This window comes from Panthera onca, chromosome A3, assembly GCF_046562875.1.
Source record: "Panthera onca isolate mPanOnc1 chromosome A3, mPanOnc1 haplotype 2, whole genome shotgun sequence".
NCBI classification, from domain to species: Eukaryota; Metazoa; Chordata; class Mammalia; order Carnivora; family Felidae; genus Panthera; species Panthera onca.
In genome coordinates, this window is record NC_138341.1 from 127,789,548 (window position 1) to 127,806,789 (window position 17,242).

Consider the following 17,242-nt stretch of genomic DNA (forward strand, 5'->3'; position numbering starts at 1 on the left):
AGGAGGCATCCAAAACAGCTGATTTTGCCCTCAGCAAACGCTGACTATGGCAAGCCTCTTTATTCCTTTTTAAGTATAAAGGTTACCCAAATACACACTCTGTTCTTGAAATTAGGTTATGTTAATCCTATCAGAAGTGAATATTCTGTCAAAAACTATGACCCATCATAGCACAGTGATTCTTTAACTTTGGTGCTTATCTTAGGAAGCTTAGTAAAATATACATGTCCAGGGACTTCGACTGAGAAGCAAGAGCGGAGACCCTAGGCAAGTGTTCTTTAAAAAGCTCCCCTAGTGATTCTGATGCACTGCAAAGTTTGAGACTCACTACTTAGGAATTTAGCAAAACCAACTGGAGCTTTTGTTTTTCTGCTTTTCTTTATCACTGGATATCACTGTTTCATTTGCAAATAATTTACTGTGAATAATTTAATGTCAAATGTGCTCCTCTGAACATGTCCAGATCATTTAAATTTGGTGCCTAAAGGGATAGGCGCGATGTGCCTTCACAGCTGATTTTTCTTGTAGGTCTTAACTTCAGGATTCCCTCAGTACACAGCTTCCACTAAAGCGGGAAAATTAAAGAATCCTTCACCCCAGTGGAAACACTAGGGGTCCCCTGTATTTCTGCTGCAGTTCACAAGGTTACTCATTTAGGCACCACTAGCATGGACTGAAAATCCTGGCTGGCCTAACAACCAAACAGCAGAAGTCTACGCTGTGGAATCCCTGGGGCATTTTCATGATCCATTCGTGGAAAGACATTTAAAGGGAAAAAGCTAAAAAACAAAAAAGAGTTAATTCCATTAACAGTTTTGCCTTTCTCCAGGACTTTTCCCCGTCAGCGCTGTTGCCACTCTGCTGCCTTTCTGTGTAGAGGGTTGGTAACAAGGTTAGAATCTTGGTTTTAATAGAATTAAAAGTACACCAGACCACTGATTTTTAAATAAATAGTGTAATAGTCACCGAGGAGGGAATAACTTCTCGTCTTTGAACAACTTGTAAATAAAAGTGCAGTTACAGATTGAACACACAGCCAAATTACCTAACGCACCACTAAAGGTTAGATGAGAAAGTACATATTTCAAAAAATACCAAGAACAGTTAATAAAAGGGAATCCCAAAGTTAAGGTCTGCAAAAAAAATCCTGTAGAAGAAACAGAAGTTATAGGAAATCACTAATTGCCTTCCAAAAGTAAAGAAACCTTTCAAATATCACTATGCTTTAGAAAAATGTGAAAACTAGCTTCATGTGAGTAGAAATTTGTGTTTCTGAAATGCATAATGGTAATAGCTACCATCTCTCAAGCATTTACTAACTGTCAGGCATTGTGCTCCACACTTTAACATATATTCTCTGGTTTAATTGTCACAGTAGACCCATTTGGGTAGGTATTATCCCCATTTTACAGATGAGGAAACTGAGGTTCAAAAAACAGCAGTAGCTTGCCCAAGGTCACATAGCCAGTAAGGAGCTGAGATTTAAACCCAGATTTGCCTGACACCAAAGGTGACTCACCTCACCACACTAAGGTACCTATTTAGGATTGTGGCTGATGTTACTTTTAGTCAAATTAAAAGAGAAACTTGATATCATTCAAGGCCTGAGGTTTGCACGTCAAGAAAAATGAGGCATAAAGAGACCAATAATTCATCCTTAATTATGTTTACTGCAAGGCTAGGATCAGAAATAGGAGGCCGGATTCCTTCTCTTATACCACACCCTCTCTCATACTGCAGCTGCAAAGATAAAGCCAGATATGCACACATTTAAGTTCCAAGATTTACATTATCAAACAAGCTTCAAAGACTGAATTCCTAAATGGCAAATAGTAAAAAATTTAAGTTACAGTCTTCCATTCTCTAAGATAAGGGGAAGGACAAAGATAAGTGAAGTCAGAGACAGTCCAAAGGACTGACTCACTTTGAAACAAATTTCTACCTCTCATTTTCAAACCTTTTACCTGAATGGCTAACAAGTGGGAAAATGGATTTCCTGTTCCCCTCCTTTCCCGGCCCAGCCTAAGGTACACGTGAAAACAAGCGGGAAAGGAGCCAGAGGCAGGCTGCAGCCAGGAGACCCAGAGCCTGGAAAATTCACGGGAAATCATTCACAGGGGCCTGGGAATGGTCTCTACTCAGAATCCTAAACACAACCACATACTAACTGGAGTTCCCAAAAAGAAGCATATCTTTTCTTTGACCCATTCTGCAAGGGTCAAGGGGAGCGACTTGCCAAAAATCTATACTTTGGCATCTCCTGAAGACAGCCTCAGTGGTTTGAAAATATGTATTCTGAACCACAGCACCACGTGAGCAGTATAAAAAACAGAAAACATTCCTGGTGGGTTATAAATGCACAAGCAGTATGGACAATATTTACCTTACAGTGAGCTGGACCTTGCTCACGCAAAAGCTTATACTCAGGCTGAATCTTGTTGAAACGGGCTAACTCATTCACAAGACACATTGGGGTTTTCTCTTTGGGGTGTGCCATGCTAGAAGGAACTGAAAAATAACGTAAGAGCAATGAAGTCAACTAGCAGTATACAGGACTGCTGCTCTCCCAGGGACACGAAAAAAGAGGGGAAAACGGAAGGTCTTAAGGATTCAGAGCAGCAGTGGCGCACAACTGCAAACCACAAGGGGGCACCTGCCTGAAGACACAGCTGGGGTCTTCTCCGGACCAGCTGAAGCCAGGTAACCTAGGAGAGGGCAGGTCTTCCAAAGAGAGAACAGAAGGCAGGGGAGTAACTAAACCGTGGCAGGCAAGCAAGATTTAAATCAGAGGCAGCCCTGGTATTATAACCAACCAAGGGGATAACAAGGAGGTCTTTTGAGCACAGACACACTGGTTCCCACAACAGCTGTGAGCTGTACCCGGTTCGTTATTTCGCAAAACTCAACGTGCCAATACCATCTCTCAAACAATGACTGTCGTCTTCTACACAGCTAGTGTCTCATTGCCATCCTCAGACCTTACCTACTTCAGAGAATTCTACAAGTAAAATAAAATGTCCGTGGTGGGCAGGAGTAATAGGATGTGGATATAAGAACACATTAGAAGAAAAGGCGGTAAATCCCAGAGGACTGAAACAGTCTATAACATTTCCTTTTAAGATGGTCTGTGACGGCAAATTTGGGGAAAACTGAATTCTTAGGGTATTATGACCAGTCAAGACTGCTACCCGGTGAGCCAATCCACGGAAGTCTAGAGGTAGGGTGACAGATGCCATGCAGCTGAGAGTGGGGTGAGCCAACACTCTAAGAACAGATTTATAAAGTAAAGGAAATGAGAAATGAAAGAGGAAATGCAAGGGAAATTGTCAAACACAAGGGGTTGAGAGATGTGTTAGAAGGTGACTCTGGTATGGAGACACCCATGCTGACACCCCATTTAATTGGTTTTACCACTTTGGGGGAGGGTTGGGAAGCAGAACATTTGTTTTCAGGTCTGTTTATTTTTCAGGTGTTTCAAGTCTTTTCTCACCGATGAGCACATTTATTTGCTATTATTTCCTTTTTTAGTTTTGTTTTTAAGTAATCTCTACACCCAATGCAGGGCTTGAACTCATGACCAAGATCAAGGGTCACATGCTCTACTGACTGAGCCGGCCAGGCGCCCCATCAACAAGCACATTTAGTCCTTTTTTATTTTCTTAATAATCAGATTTAAATGCTTCCGAACTTACTCCCTCTCTAAAACTCTCTGCTTCAGTGTTCAATTTCTAATGGGTCCTCACTGTGATTTCTGAACTACCTCCGGAACCTCAACTTAAACTCACTTGTTCAAACTAAAAACTAACAAATGCCAATACTCTCTGGCTTTCCAGTAAATGTGGCTGCCCCCTTGCCTGGGATGTAATCTCAGAGGCATATAAAATGGAGGCTCACACATACAAGAATTCGTGGTCAGTTCTGGGAAATAGTTTTTAAAGCAGAATTTTCCCATAAAACAACAAATATCCAGAGTGGTATTTACTGTTCAATTCTTTCTGCTAGACACCACTTTATAACCAACTAGGTTTTATAGTTTACTTTTCAATTCTCTTTCTTACACTCTGAAGTGGTCTGTCAACTCAGGCCTCCATCAACCCAATACACAACCAGTGTTTTATATCTGGAAAAAAGCAGCATGGATGTTAATACTTTCTTCTGCTTCTTGAAGGTAATGTGAGAGTTCCCTACATCTGCAGTCTATTTATCAGATCAGAAAACAGGCTAAGAAAACATTTGAAAAAGAAGACACTTGGATTCATACGCTTACCTGCAGCTGCACTGGTGGGTGTGACAGATGCAGAGGGTAAAGCAGAGTTTTGAATAGGTCTACCTGCATTTTCAGAGGGCAGAGAGCTAGCAGTAGAAGGAATACTCATCAAAGGCTGTGAGAGAAGAGACTGGTTCTTGTTCAGTATTTGGCTCCCTGAGAGAGCAGCAGATGGGTTCTGAACTTGCACTTGAACTTGAGACATGGTCACTTTCAACAAAAGTGAACAACTGCAGGTAAACAGCTTTCAGTGCAGGTTAATTCAGTGCTATGAAGTCTAAAGTTCTACCTAAAAGTTGTAAGGGAAAGAAAATAAAAAGGTAAATTATAGAGGAGATATGTAATCACCAATATTCAGTCAAAGTTGGTGTCACCTACTCAAGAATGAAATTAGTCCCGTTAGGCCTGTAGCTATGTTGATGTATTAGAAGTGTTTCTCTCCTTGGTATACAGTGAGGTTCCTGGCCTTGTGACTTTCTCACAGTGCTTTTAGAGGACTTACAATACCCATATGCTCTGCGTGTTCATTCTATAAAGAGAATCCAGTAGGGTGAAATGACATTCATTATTGAATATTAAGAACTATGAACTATAGTTTATATCCAAAATGGCAAATTAAAAAATACGGAGAGGCTTTCCATACCATATAGGATATGGTAAAGATTTCTGGCCTCAAAATTGTAAGAAGCTGAAAGCAAAATGGGTTCATAAGACCCTTTAATGCGGAATTTGTAAACACTGCTTCCATGGAAGGGCCATGTGCTGACTGGTACCCTTACAGTTTTCCTTTAAGCTCACCGAAGAAAGAGAAGAGTTTCTCACTTTTGCTGCTGCTTTTTCCTCGTGATGACAAAAGATCCATTTTTTTTTCCTATGAGGTTTGTCTAGACGGTCTCATTTAGTTACAGACCACAAACAAAACTGCTGCATCTACATTAATATGCAAGATCCTGAGAAATCATCTAAATAGTAAAGAACATTCTATAGCCTTTGTACTATTAAAAGCAAAAGTGGCAAAGAGGAAGAAGAGAGAAACAGATTTCAGACTGGCCATTTCATTGGTGTGGCTGGGCAGTGGGACCCAGGAAGCGGAGGAGATGGTTTACTTCATCTTATAAGTTCCAAACGCGTTGCTTCTATTACATTTAAATTTCCTCCTAAGTCAAAAATAAGGGCAGTTCTGCTTACGTTCATGGCCATCCTTCAAAAAGCTGAAAATGTTTAAGCAAGTCAAAAGTACTCAAAAATAACCAGTAGCAACAAAGAGTAGAAAAAGGCAATCAAAACAGAAACCAGCAAACAAATCAAAAGTTCTATTACAGAGTGTTACTTTAATTTTTTTTAACAGTCTCAAGATGATTTTTAATTAAAGCTGGATCTTTAGAAAGAGATGAAGGACCACAATTAAGTTACTTGAGAAGTTCTGGCACATTCTCTCTTGCTGAGAGCAAAAAGAACTGCAAAACTAAAAACAACAACTCAAATACCTCAGCTGAAACATGACTTTGGATATACAGACCCAAGCACCACCTTGTTCATCAAAATCCCCCATACTGCAGTTATTCCTTTGTTTACTTTTGGAGTCAGAACAAAGTGACAGACGAGGTCCACTGAAGACTAGATAACTGTTCTGGCAGACACGTTGCCAATGTCAAGAAACAAGTCCAGAACCACCCAGAAATTAGCTAGGACCCTGTGTCATTATTCTGATTTCCTTCAGCTGTCAAAATAGAAATATTTCTCTCTCAATGCCCCCCCACCCACCTGCACTCCCTCTTTCTACACTTTGCCTCAATGGCATTTCCCCCCACCCCTTCCCCAAATCATCTATAGTGCACTCACAACTGCGCAACACCAACCGCTGGTTACAGGTCAAAAAATAAGTCAAAAGCAAAGCGTCTGCTCCAGAGCCTACCTGCATCCCATAAGCAGCAACCCAACCCTGACCTGGGTGGCTCTCAGAGGAGGAGACTGAATGAATGAACTAAATTTAGAAAGGGTAGGGCCCCAGGGGATCTGTTTTGGCTAATGCTGTCTACAGCAGGCCCACAACCAGCATCTCCAGTCACAGACATAAATACACAGATTTTCTAGAAGTTGAAAAAGGAAACAAATGGCCTTTAATTAAGACTGCCCCCAAAATGTTAACCTCATCTTCACCTGGCATTGTATCTTTATAACAACTGGTTGAAACAAGTAGTTCAAAACTGCAAATAGAAATTTCCTAAAACCCTAGTAAGACTGTGTACTTTACAAATTTTTAATTTCTACCATGACCAATAGTAAAATTCAACAAACAGTACTCATTAGCACATGAACACTTCTATGTGTCTTTAAGCCTGAAAAGAGAAGCTAACGCAGTGGTTCTAAAGAGGTGACAATTTTCATCCCCAAAGACATCTTACAATGTCTGGAGATATTGTTTGTCACAACTGGAGGATGGGATGACCTACCGGGATCTAGTGGATAGAGGGACCAAGGATGCTATTTTGAGTATACATATACCAACCAACAAAATAAAATATTACTAATTTAATAAATAGCTTATATTTTTAGGAAAAGAAAATCTCCTTTTCATTTCAAAAGGCTCTAAAAAAAATTTTGAGGCTAATATTTTACCCAAACAGATGTTCCTCTCCCAAAGAGAAGCCAGGCAGCTAACGTAGTTTACAAATAGGGTAAAATATACTATTTACCCACATAATTTGAACAAATAAAGCTTTTCACTACTGCTAATTATACAGTTCACAGCAGCATTTAATGGAATCATGGAATTCTGGAGATACTACTTCTGTATAAATGTAGAATCTGTTGCTGTTCAGTACTCTGTTCCGAAGATTAAAACCTTAAATGAAAACTTGTCTTTTCTTTTGAGCCTATCTTTAAGGATTACTTTCCACCAGACACATTAGGGACTCAAAAGAGATTAAAATGATTTGTTAGTCTTCTTATAAAAGAACAATATTTTACACACAGTAAAATTAGGTTGAAAATTGAAAACACAAAGACTTCAGTTTTCCCCAGCTCTGGAAACACCTTTAACTGTTAAGCCTGTGTTGCTTTGCTCTTTCCCTGCCTCCAGCACAGATGAGGGCCTTTAATCTCCTGGTTTCTCTTATTTGAAGAGCTTTAGACACCAACTCAGGATAATATGTTCATCTTATTCTCAAATCCTTATATTTATCTAGCACAAATAATCAGCACTATAACACAGAGGAGTGATAGGGCAGAGTTAGGGGTACCATCTTTTTTAAAAGATTCCTAATTCCAACTCCCCCAAGTCCTAAATTTGGCTTGGTGATACAAAAGTCTTCTTATAAAAACAAAGAGTCTCACTTTGGCTGGCAGCTTCCTTTTTACAAGTGTCAAATACTTTTTAATGGGTAGTAGGGAAGGGGAATATGGGCACATGAATACTACAAAAGCGTTTTTAAGAAATTATATCTACGTGGGGTGCCTGGGTGGCTCAGTCGGTTGAGCATCTGACTCTTGATTTTGGCTCAGGTCGTGATCGCACCAACCGTGAGATCGAGCCCCACATGGGGCTCTATGCTGACAGTGCAGATCCTGCTTGAGATTCTTTCTCGTTTTCTCTCTGCGCCTCCCCTGCTCACACGCACACTCTCACTCTTTCAAAATAAAGAAAGAAAGAGATTACAAGTAATGTGTTAAAAAGTGATGAGGCACAAATGCAAATTCCTCACTCAGCAGTGATTTACCAAGTCTAGGCCATAGTGAATGCAATGAGTGATCTGTTTAATACCCAAGAAGGCTGATCCTTCCAGAAATAGTTTACAGAAGTATCTATAAGGGTGCTTAGTCTTACTTTCAACTACCAGGTTGTTAAATGTTGTCATATGAAACAACTACTTCAGCAATTATGGAAGAACATCGTTTTTAATATCCAATTTGTAGCTACCGTAATATATGACTTTACTTTTGTATTCAACACATCATTCCCCTTTGCCATCAGCGATGTTTCCAAACAAGGTGTGTGAAAGAAAAAAGGAAAAGAAAAAGTCATCCCAATTCTGGGCAAGCTTTTACGACAGCCACAGACATTTTAGTAAATACCTCTTCCTTCAAAGTCCTCCCTCAAATCTTACATGGCATGGGTACACAAATACAAGAGTACTACAACAGCCTTAAAATACATCTAAAATGCCCACATCATTCCTTTAAATTCAACAGTTATTTCCAAGATCCTCTGTCGACACACCTTAGAAATTGCAATGCAGTCATATGTTTTCTACAAATAAACTCACCCTATCTCCCTATCTTCACCCCTACCAGCACCCACCATCCCCACTCTGATTCCCAGAATAGCAATTCATTGACTCCAAACATCATCCAAACACCTGTAGGCAGGGCAGCTGCAAAAACAGAAACACAGCAATCACTGTACTCCTACATAATCAATTCTAAAAAGATAACAGCATTATCAAGCAAATAATATCCCACAGCAGGCCCATATATCAAATTACCCAATAATTAAAAGGTTCTTTAAAAGAAATATGACCCAACTACTTAAGACAGAGGGAAAAATAAAACAGACCACTATGTACTTGGTGCTCAAAAGAAAGACGGGACAAGTAGCCCCAAGGAGGCATAATCACTTGCAAAACAATAAAATCAGCCAAAAATAATGCCTGGAAGCTCAGGCTGTTAAGATCTTTGCATCCAAGTGACTGAATGTGGCCCCTGTCTCACACGTGGCTCAGTGCCAAGTGGGAAGCAGAGGATTTTCTTTCCACACAAATGCAACCACTGGGTGGTCCGTTTAAAGAAACACTTCCTAAAAGAGAATTCATTCTCAGTTGTTCATCCTATAAAAACCATCACACCAAACTGTATACTAAGATGAAAAAAACTACCTCTACAGCCCAATAAGCTGCAAACCTTACTTTTTTCCTAGCTTTGAAACCTTATCAACCTCCTCTCTCCCATTCCCTAGGAGGAATTCTTAAAAATTACTAAAGTCAAACACATTATTTCTCGTAAACACGGAAGTGTTTTTTAAAATCTAAACTTATAAAAACATACAAAAATGTTTTAAACCAACCAAAATGAATAACTATTCATGATTTGCTGGAGATTTTTAAGAGTAGTACTGTGTGACCTACTCTTAAATAAGAAGGGGCTTAGTTTAATATAAAGTTAACTGGCTTTTCCTTTCAGAAAAGGGAAATTGTACCCTGTAACTATGTGCCATCTACCTAGAAACACGACTGCATTTACCATCATCTTCATGCAAAACAGACCAGAGTCAAGACCCAGTTTCTAAGAAACCAGCCTTGCTGCTAAGTAGCAACCAACAATGTTAAATCAGATCAAACTTCTGAGTTGTGGCTTTCAGTTCTACTCCCAAACAAAATAGCAATTATCCACCTAATTCTTGGCAATCCACTGCCTGGTGCCTCAGTTTCCCCAGACACTTTGTAGTAGGATATCTGACAAAGCTTCAGCTGTCGCAATCTGAGAGCTGAAACAATGAAAAATCCTGAGGCATTGTAACAGTTATTCAGTTTTTTGAAAAGAAAAGCATTCAATAAACGCAGTGTAAATCCATTCACTGAGCCTGGTACAACTCCTCTAATTTCCTTATGCTTCAATTTCCTCATTCCCAAAGAAAGCTGGGTTTAACTTGTCCACTAATCACTACCTCGGGGATACGGTATAATGATATGCTTTCAGCTCTGAGGTAAAGTGCTAAAAACAAAAGGCAGTATGACAGGTGCAGTGTATTTCACAGTGCCCTGACATAAAACTGTAAAATCTTTTTGGTCCAGATCATCACAAGCAGCCAGTGGTAAATGGAACTTGGTTCATAACCCTGTCTCATGACAGAAAACAATGTTGGATTAGTTCCACAAGTTTGAAAACCAAGTTTTACATTAACAATCTGAAAATTCAAAGGCAAACGACAAAAGCCACTATAATCAGGATGCTCACCAACCAAGTTATGTTTAATGACAACTTCAGGGGCACCTGGAGGGCTCAGTCAATTGAGCATCTGACTCTTGACTTTGACTCAGGTCATGATCTCGTGGTTCGTGAGTTCTAACCCTGCACTGGGCTCTGTGCTGACAGCATAGACCCTGCTTGGGGTTCTCTCTCTCTCCATCTCTCTGTCCCTTCCCTGCTGGCGTGCGTGTGCTTACTCTCTCTCTCTCTCAAAATAAATAATCTCAAAAAAAAGAAAAAAAAAAAAAGGACAGTTTTGGTGGTCAACTTTCATGTCTCAACATTTAAAGTATATGGCAGTACAGGCTAAAGGGCTTTCCACTCTAGTCATCAACCTTCCCTGTATTTACTTTCTAATTAAATCTCAAGAATGAGAAGAAATTCAAACTGCATACAATTTATTCTGTTTCTCTAATATTACAGCCAGAAGTAAAAGTCATTTTCCACACAAGTCATTCAAGAGTTCAAAAAATATTAGATTATGAACAGGCCTGAAATTATAGCACCAAATTACGTGTACCTTAAAAAGAGGTGCTCCAGGAATAATGTTGTTTTGGTTCAGTTCTGAGAGGTTATGTGGTTAGGAAACTCCTAGAAAATAAGAAACAATAATAATTAGAGTAGATCATTTCTGAAAATGAAGATATATACTATTCAAGTTTTGGGGAAACCTAAAATTTACAAGTAGGGAAGTGTCTGAAAGCATGATGTCATGGCTTAAAGCAGCACAATGCAGAATTCAGGAAAGATACAACTGCCAACCGGGTAAAGAGTACTTTGTGGAGACATGACCACAAGAGAGCTGTGAATACCTCGAAACCAATTTTAAAGAAAGAAACTGGACATCATATACTGTCTGATCACACAAGCCTGATTTTTAAACTTACGGATTTTTTTAAACTACTGGCTAAATATTCTGTTCATAAATATTACCATATGCTTGATGATGCAAATACAATTGCATGGGAAACTTTACAAGAAGGCACTTTGTACATAAATATTCTTATATTAAACTGCACAATACAAAAAAGCACATTACCTCTAGTAAATCCAAACCATAATCGTTCTTTAGAACTGGATTTCAGGAGACATAAGAGTTTAATTCTCAAACTCTCAGGTATGATTTAGCTACAGGTATCTTCCTTTTTAAAGGGTAGTACAGGTGTCCCTTGAACAACAAGAGGGTTAGGAGTGCCAATCCCCCACCCCACAGAGTGGAAAATTCAGGCTTTAACTTTTCACTCCCCGAAGACTTACTCACTAATAGCCTAACTGTTGACCAGAAGCTTTACCGACAACATAAACAGTTGAGTAACACATATTTTGTACGTTATATGTATTCTATACAGTATTCTTCCAACCAAGCTACAGAAAAGAAAATATTAATAAAATCATAAAGAGAAAATACATATACAATACTGTATTGTATTTTCAAAAAAATCCTCATATAAATGGACATACACAGCTTAAACCCAGGTTGCAGTCAGTAACAAAGAAAACTCCTTACCTTGAGATGCCTTTTGCATTTTTACAACATTAAGTAATTTCATTCATTTCAATTCCTCACTGCTATTGGGGCTTAACAGAGGATAGAAATAGCTGTTCACTGTCCAAAATTTCAGAAATAAAATAAATTCTCCTTTGTTTTACAGTATTTTAACAATTAAAGTTCCTTCTGTAAATAGTATACTATGCTAACAATTTAACAATCTAGAATCCTGTTGCTCCATAATCTCACCCATTCACAAGCCTAGCATTAGTGGAAACTGAAAAAGGCCTCTGAGCAGCCCAAAGAGATAGCTAAGACCACCCTGGAGAGCTCATGCCTTTTACTCCTGGGGCCTTTGCCTTAGTTCAAGCCCATCTGTGCTGAACCATTATGGTTAGGTTTGGGTATCTAAGTTTTCTAGCCCAACCCAGAAATTTAAAAAATTAGAATGAAATAAATAAATAAGACTGGAAAAAGGGAGCTGCTAGAATCAGACATCATGACAACAGTAAGAAACAATCACCAACAACTTTGCAACAAAGAAAAAAGGAGGAGGGGAGAGAAATATAGCAGCGTGCAACCATTTGGATTTCAGACATATTTACACAATACAAGGATAGCTGGCACTCATACACATTCACACTCCTGTGAGCAAACTCAGTTTTTGAAATCCCTCAACCATTTTCAAATGATAATCCCAAGCCACCATGATTGTTTCCAGTGTATCTACACAGCACTTACTCTCTCTAAGCAGTGGTAGAGAAGACAGACTGGGGGGTTAAGCCCAAATCTCTTTCTTTCCCACTCAAGCACACACACTAGAATGCAAAACAGTGAATTACATTCATTGCTTTATTCATTCAACAATTACTGAACACCTATTTGCAGGCAGTGTCCTAGGCACAAATAAGATACAGTCCCTGTCCTTGTGGAATTCACATTTGTACAGGAACAACCTTGAACCTAACACAAATTTAAATTAAGAATTCACAGTGGCATTTTAACTTGTAGTAACACATCATTTATGATCACACATCACATCATAACTAAAGAAGATACATAAGAACACAAAGACCCCTTAGCTGCAAAATGCTGATTTAGGATAAGGGCAAACCAGCTAAGCACAGTGTTGTTTGGTATGGTGGAAGGAAACTCCTGGCTGGAAATCTGAGTTTGGGTCCCAACTCTGGTGCTCAGTTGGATGATAAATGCTTCATTTAATAGGGCAAGAGGCTTCAACCTTTTAATATATTAAATGGGGTTACCACCACCAATTTCATATGATAGTAAAATAATAACTGTGTGCTTCTTGGGTGGATTAACTGGTAATGTAGGTGAAATGCTTGTAAAGTATGATATTCCATGCCAGAGTTAGCTGTTAAACATCACTTTCTTAGGGTACACTGCAACTGATATTATAAAATGATGTTAAGTCACAGTCAAAACACATTATTGGGGCACCTGGGTGGCTCAGTGGGTTAGGCATCCAACTGTGGCTCAGGTCATGACCTCTCAACTGCGAGATCAAGCCCCACACTGGGCTCTGTGCTGACAGCAGCTCTGTGCCACTTCGAGTCCCCTATCCCCCTCTTTTTCTGCCCTTCCCCCACTCTCTCTCTAGCACATGCACTCTCTCTCCAAATAAAACATTTTAAAAAATATTTTAAAAAAGAAAAAAAATTAAGAAAAAAAAAAGCAAAATTAGAAAGAACTTTATCCCTCCCTCCAAAAAAAATTTATTCTTTTTTTATGTTTGGTGCTTAAACAGGTAAAGTCTGTTAACAGGAAAATCAGAACCCAGTAGTCATACTCTGAATGTTCCAGACTGTAAAGGTTCACTATACTACAAACCAAAAGGAAACTATTTACCTAACTCTATTTGTCATCTAGGTGAAGGGTCACAGAGCTTCAATGAGCAAGTTGGTTAAATTGTGCAACAAAGAACATAAGCCTCCAGGCATAATCAGACTTATCACTACATATAAATTATCTTCTTTCTGACCGAGGAAAGGACTGCCTAGCATTCTGTACGAAATCACAATGCCATCAGCAGACAATGGCCCTGTTTGTATCAGGGTGGAATCTGCAAGAGTAGAAAATTCATGCCTCAGTTAATTTTAATCTATAGAAAGCACGGACTTCAAAAAGTAAAACTGTGAGAAAATCAGACAAGATCTAGTTAAATCAAAAAGTTTGTGCCTGAGGGGAGCCGATATAGATAATTTAAGAAGGAGCATGTGCTCACTTCATCCCCAGAGAAGACCCATTTCCAACCCCTTTTCATGATTAATGAGACACACGTATGTCATTACAGACTACACGGTCACCTCAGTTGAGGTTAAAACACACAATGGAAACTCACACACCAACTCATAAAAACCCCAAATCCAAACAACAGGTTTCATTTCACTGATGTAGCCTTTTAAAACTAACCCTAAGAGAGGACTACCGCCAGGGTGGAGAACCAAAGAGGCTTCCTATTCAAGGAGATCAGCAATTCAAAGAAAATAAAAAAGAAACTGTTCGGGAGGCAGTTCAATACCAAACAGAAAGTTACATGAAATATTCCCAATACCATCAGTGAGGAAATGGATGTTAGAAATGGCTAGGAGGCAAAGAGGGCAACAGCCACCTCGCCCTATAAAGTTAATTGGAAGTTTAGTTAACTCATATCCAATAAAGTAGAATATTGTAATTTTAAAGATAATCACGTTCAGGGTGCCTGAGTGGCTCAGTCTGTTAAGCATCCGAACTCTTCATTTTGGCTCAGGTCATGATCTCACAGTTCAGTTTATGAGATGGAACCCCATACAGCTTGCATGGGATTCTCTCTCCCTCTCTGCCCCTCCCCTGCTCTCTCTCTCTCTCTCAAAATAAATAAACATGAAAAAAAAATAAACTGATTTTCTTAACAACAACCTTATTTACAGTTCATAAATCATTTTTAGCAAACTTCATGAATGATTATAGCAATAATTTAGGGGAGAGCCTCCTACAGGTTCATGAAACCTCCTTCTCCCCGTTTACTTCTAAGTAGTTCCCCCAACTCCACAAACTCTGAATCACCTTAAAAGTTTTAGTTTGACTGTATCAACCCATCACAGCAAACCAGGAAACCGTAAGTCTTCAAACTATTTCAAGGGAATGATGAATAGGGTTCATGTTAAAAATTGAGTATTACTGATACAGACTTTTTTTTCAAATTGGGTCTGATATTCTGGTAAACAAAAATCATCCTACCTATGGTAAAGCACTGGTGACACACAGAAAAAATTACCCTAAACAAAAAGCACCTGAGCATAATTAGAGACGAGGGATGGTTCAATGGATAGAGCTCAGGACCCCACTACAGTTACTTGGCCTCCTAGACAGGCCTCAGTATCCTCAGCCACTATGAACCTACGTCTGCAAAGACGTTTTCGAGTATCAGAAATATAACATAAAGCGCCTACTTCAACTCTTAGCACAAAGGAAGAGCCTGATGAACAGCAGCTTTTTATATTATTAGATAAATTCAATCTGACCCTTCAGATTCCTTTCCTGCATCAAGTAACCCTCATCCTGTAATCCTAACCTACCTAGCACATGGTTAAGAGCTCAATAAATAGTAGCAAGTATTATTATCCAGCAAATTTACTAATCCTGTCCTCAGCCACATAAACATCTATAAATATAAGCTTATAGCTACACACCACTTGTAAAAAACATTTTAAATGGGAACAGAGAACATGCTGACTAAAATCAACCCACTCACTGGGCAACCAGTTCTAAAGCTACATCAAATATAGAGACAATCTAATGAACAATCATTTTCATTTAAGGCAAAGACCCCAGGGCACTTAAGTAAATTTTTTTTAGACTTTGTAGTCTGGTAGACATAACAAAAATCTTCTAGAACAATTATGACCTCTGTATTACATTATAAAAAAATAGCCTAGTTTGGTTCCATTACTGTTATAAACTCACAAAATCATCACACTTCTTCCCCAAATTAGATTCCAGATTAAACAGAAGCAGATGGGCTACAAATTTAATATTTAGAAGACTAATTTTTAATCGAAAGCAAGTACTTTCTTCGATAGATTTTCCCACTTTTGCTTTCAGTAAATATACTTACTTTGGAGGAACCCCCTGAATATACTCCTTTGACAAATAAATGAACATGTGTAATTCCAGAAACTATAATAAAGTCTGTGGAGAATTTGTCTCTACCTTCTCTTATCCAGTGACATAAATTACTTTTACATCAACCTTATTCACTACTATGGGAATGTAAATATTTTAAAAATTAAGCTCTTTGCAGTTATTTCCCCCACTTTACCGTTTTTTTTTAATAATAAATAATTTCCTTTGGTAAGATTTTCTAGTTTAGAGCAACAGATATCCAAGTCATCCATCTATTGGCATTTGTTACAATTAACACAGCTATATATTTGTAATCCTATTCTCCCTTTAGTAGGTGAGAACAAAGGATCTGGCCAACATTATTCAAACTTTGTAACACTTGATTTATAGATAAGCACACATTGGTGCAAAAATTCATTAAACATTTCTTCAAGAAAGCAAAAAGTTCTAGAGTCAAAGCAAAACTGGAAACAAATATCAACAAAGCTTTTAAAGTCCTAGGAACACCTTATAGAGCTGCCTCGATGTAAAATTAACTGTGGTGGGGCACCTGGGTGGCTCAGTCAGCAAAGCATCCACTCTCTGGATTTCAGCTCAGGTCAAGATCTCACGGTCTTAAGACTGAGCCCCATGTCATGTCAGGCTCTGCTGACGGCACGAAGCCTGCTTAGGATTCTCTCTCTCCCTCTCTCTCTGCCCCTCCCCTGCTCTCTCTCTCTCTCTCTCTCTCTCTCTCAAAAATGAATTAAAAAAAAAAAAAAAGAAATGTACTGAAAAATAAAATGGGGGGCACTTGGCTGGCTGAGTCAGAAGAGCATGTAACTCTTGTTCTCGGGGTCATGAGTTTGAGCCCCACGCTGGGTGCAGAGATTACTTAAACAAATAAAACTTTAAAAAATTCAAAAACAAAAACTTTTAAAAAAGAAAAATAAAATGAATTAACGAATTCAAAGAGACGCCGCAATTCTTTAAATGCCGTTGTATGTTTGAAAATGTTCATAATAGAATGTTGGGGAAAAATAAGGATAGTGAATAACATGTCTTCTAGTTCAATCTCTAACTTATAAATTACACTTTTTGAAACAGCATAAATGTTAAGCCTTGATTTTAATGAGGTTTTATTTAAGGAAAAGCTCATTTAGAAAATTACACCAGAAGCATTTTAGCCACAAAGGTCTCTGTCACCAAAAGTTGAGAATTTAAAACAAGCTTTTATAGGTTTAGTGTGATGCAAAAGGTCTAGTGTGAAACAAAATCTGTCATAAACTTCTTTAAACACTTCTGAAGGCCCCAGAATCCCATTCCGAGAGAAAGAAAGCAACGCCAAAAGCTCTTGTTTGAGGGGGAAGAATTCACATTTCCACAAACCGAACAAGTCTGGGTCACTAAGTGTAACA

General features: G+C 38.7%; 1 protein-coding gene across 11 annotated transcripts in view; it reads right to left on the reverse strand.

Moving 5' to 3' along the window:
• Positions 1 to 17,242, reverse strand: part of STAU1 (staufen double-stranded RNA binding protein 1) — an 81,942-nt gene that overhangs the window by 33,304 nt on the left and 31,396 nt on the right. For 6 of the 11 annotated variants that reach the window (XM_078443974.2, XM_060619778.3, XM_060619770.3 and 3 more), the window contains 3 exons: positions 10,752 to 10,822; positions 4,268 to 4,556; positions 2,384 to 2,508 (listed from right to left, as the gene is read on the reverse strand). The exons of 1 other annotated variant lie outside the window; for it this stretch is intronic. In XM_078443974.2, coding sequence (XP_078300100.2) covers positions 2,384 to 2,508; positions 4,268 to 4,472 — 330 coding nt within the window. In that variant the 5' untranslated portion in view covers positions 4,473 to 4,556; positions 10,752 to 10,822. Of the gene's footprint in view, positions 1 to 2,383; positions 2,509 to 4,267; positions 4,557 to 10,751; positions 10,823 to 17,242 lie in introns of those variants that run through there. 4 more of the 11 variants (XM_060619829.3, XM_060619819.3, XM_081795363.1 and 1 more) reach the window with 3 other exon arrangements.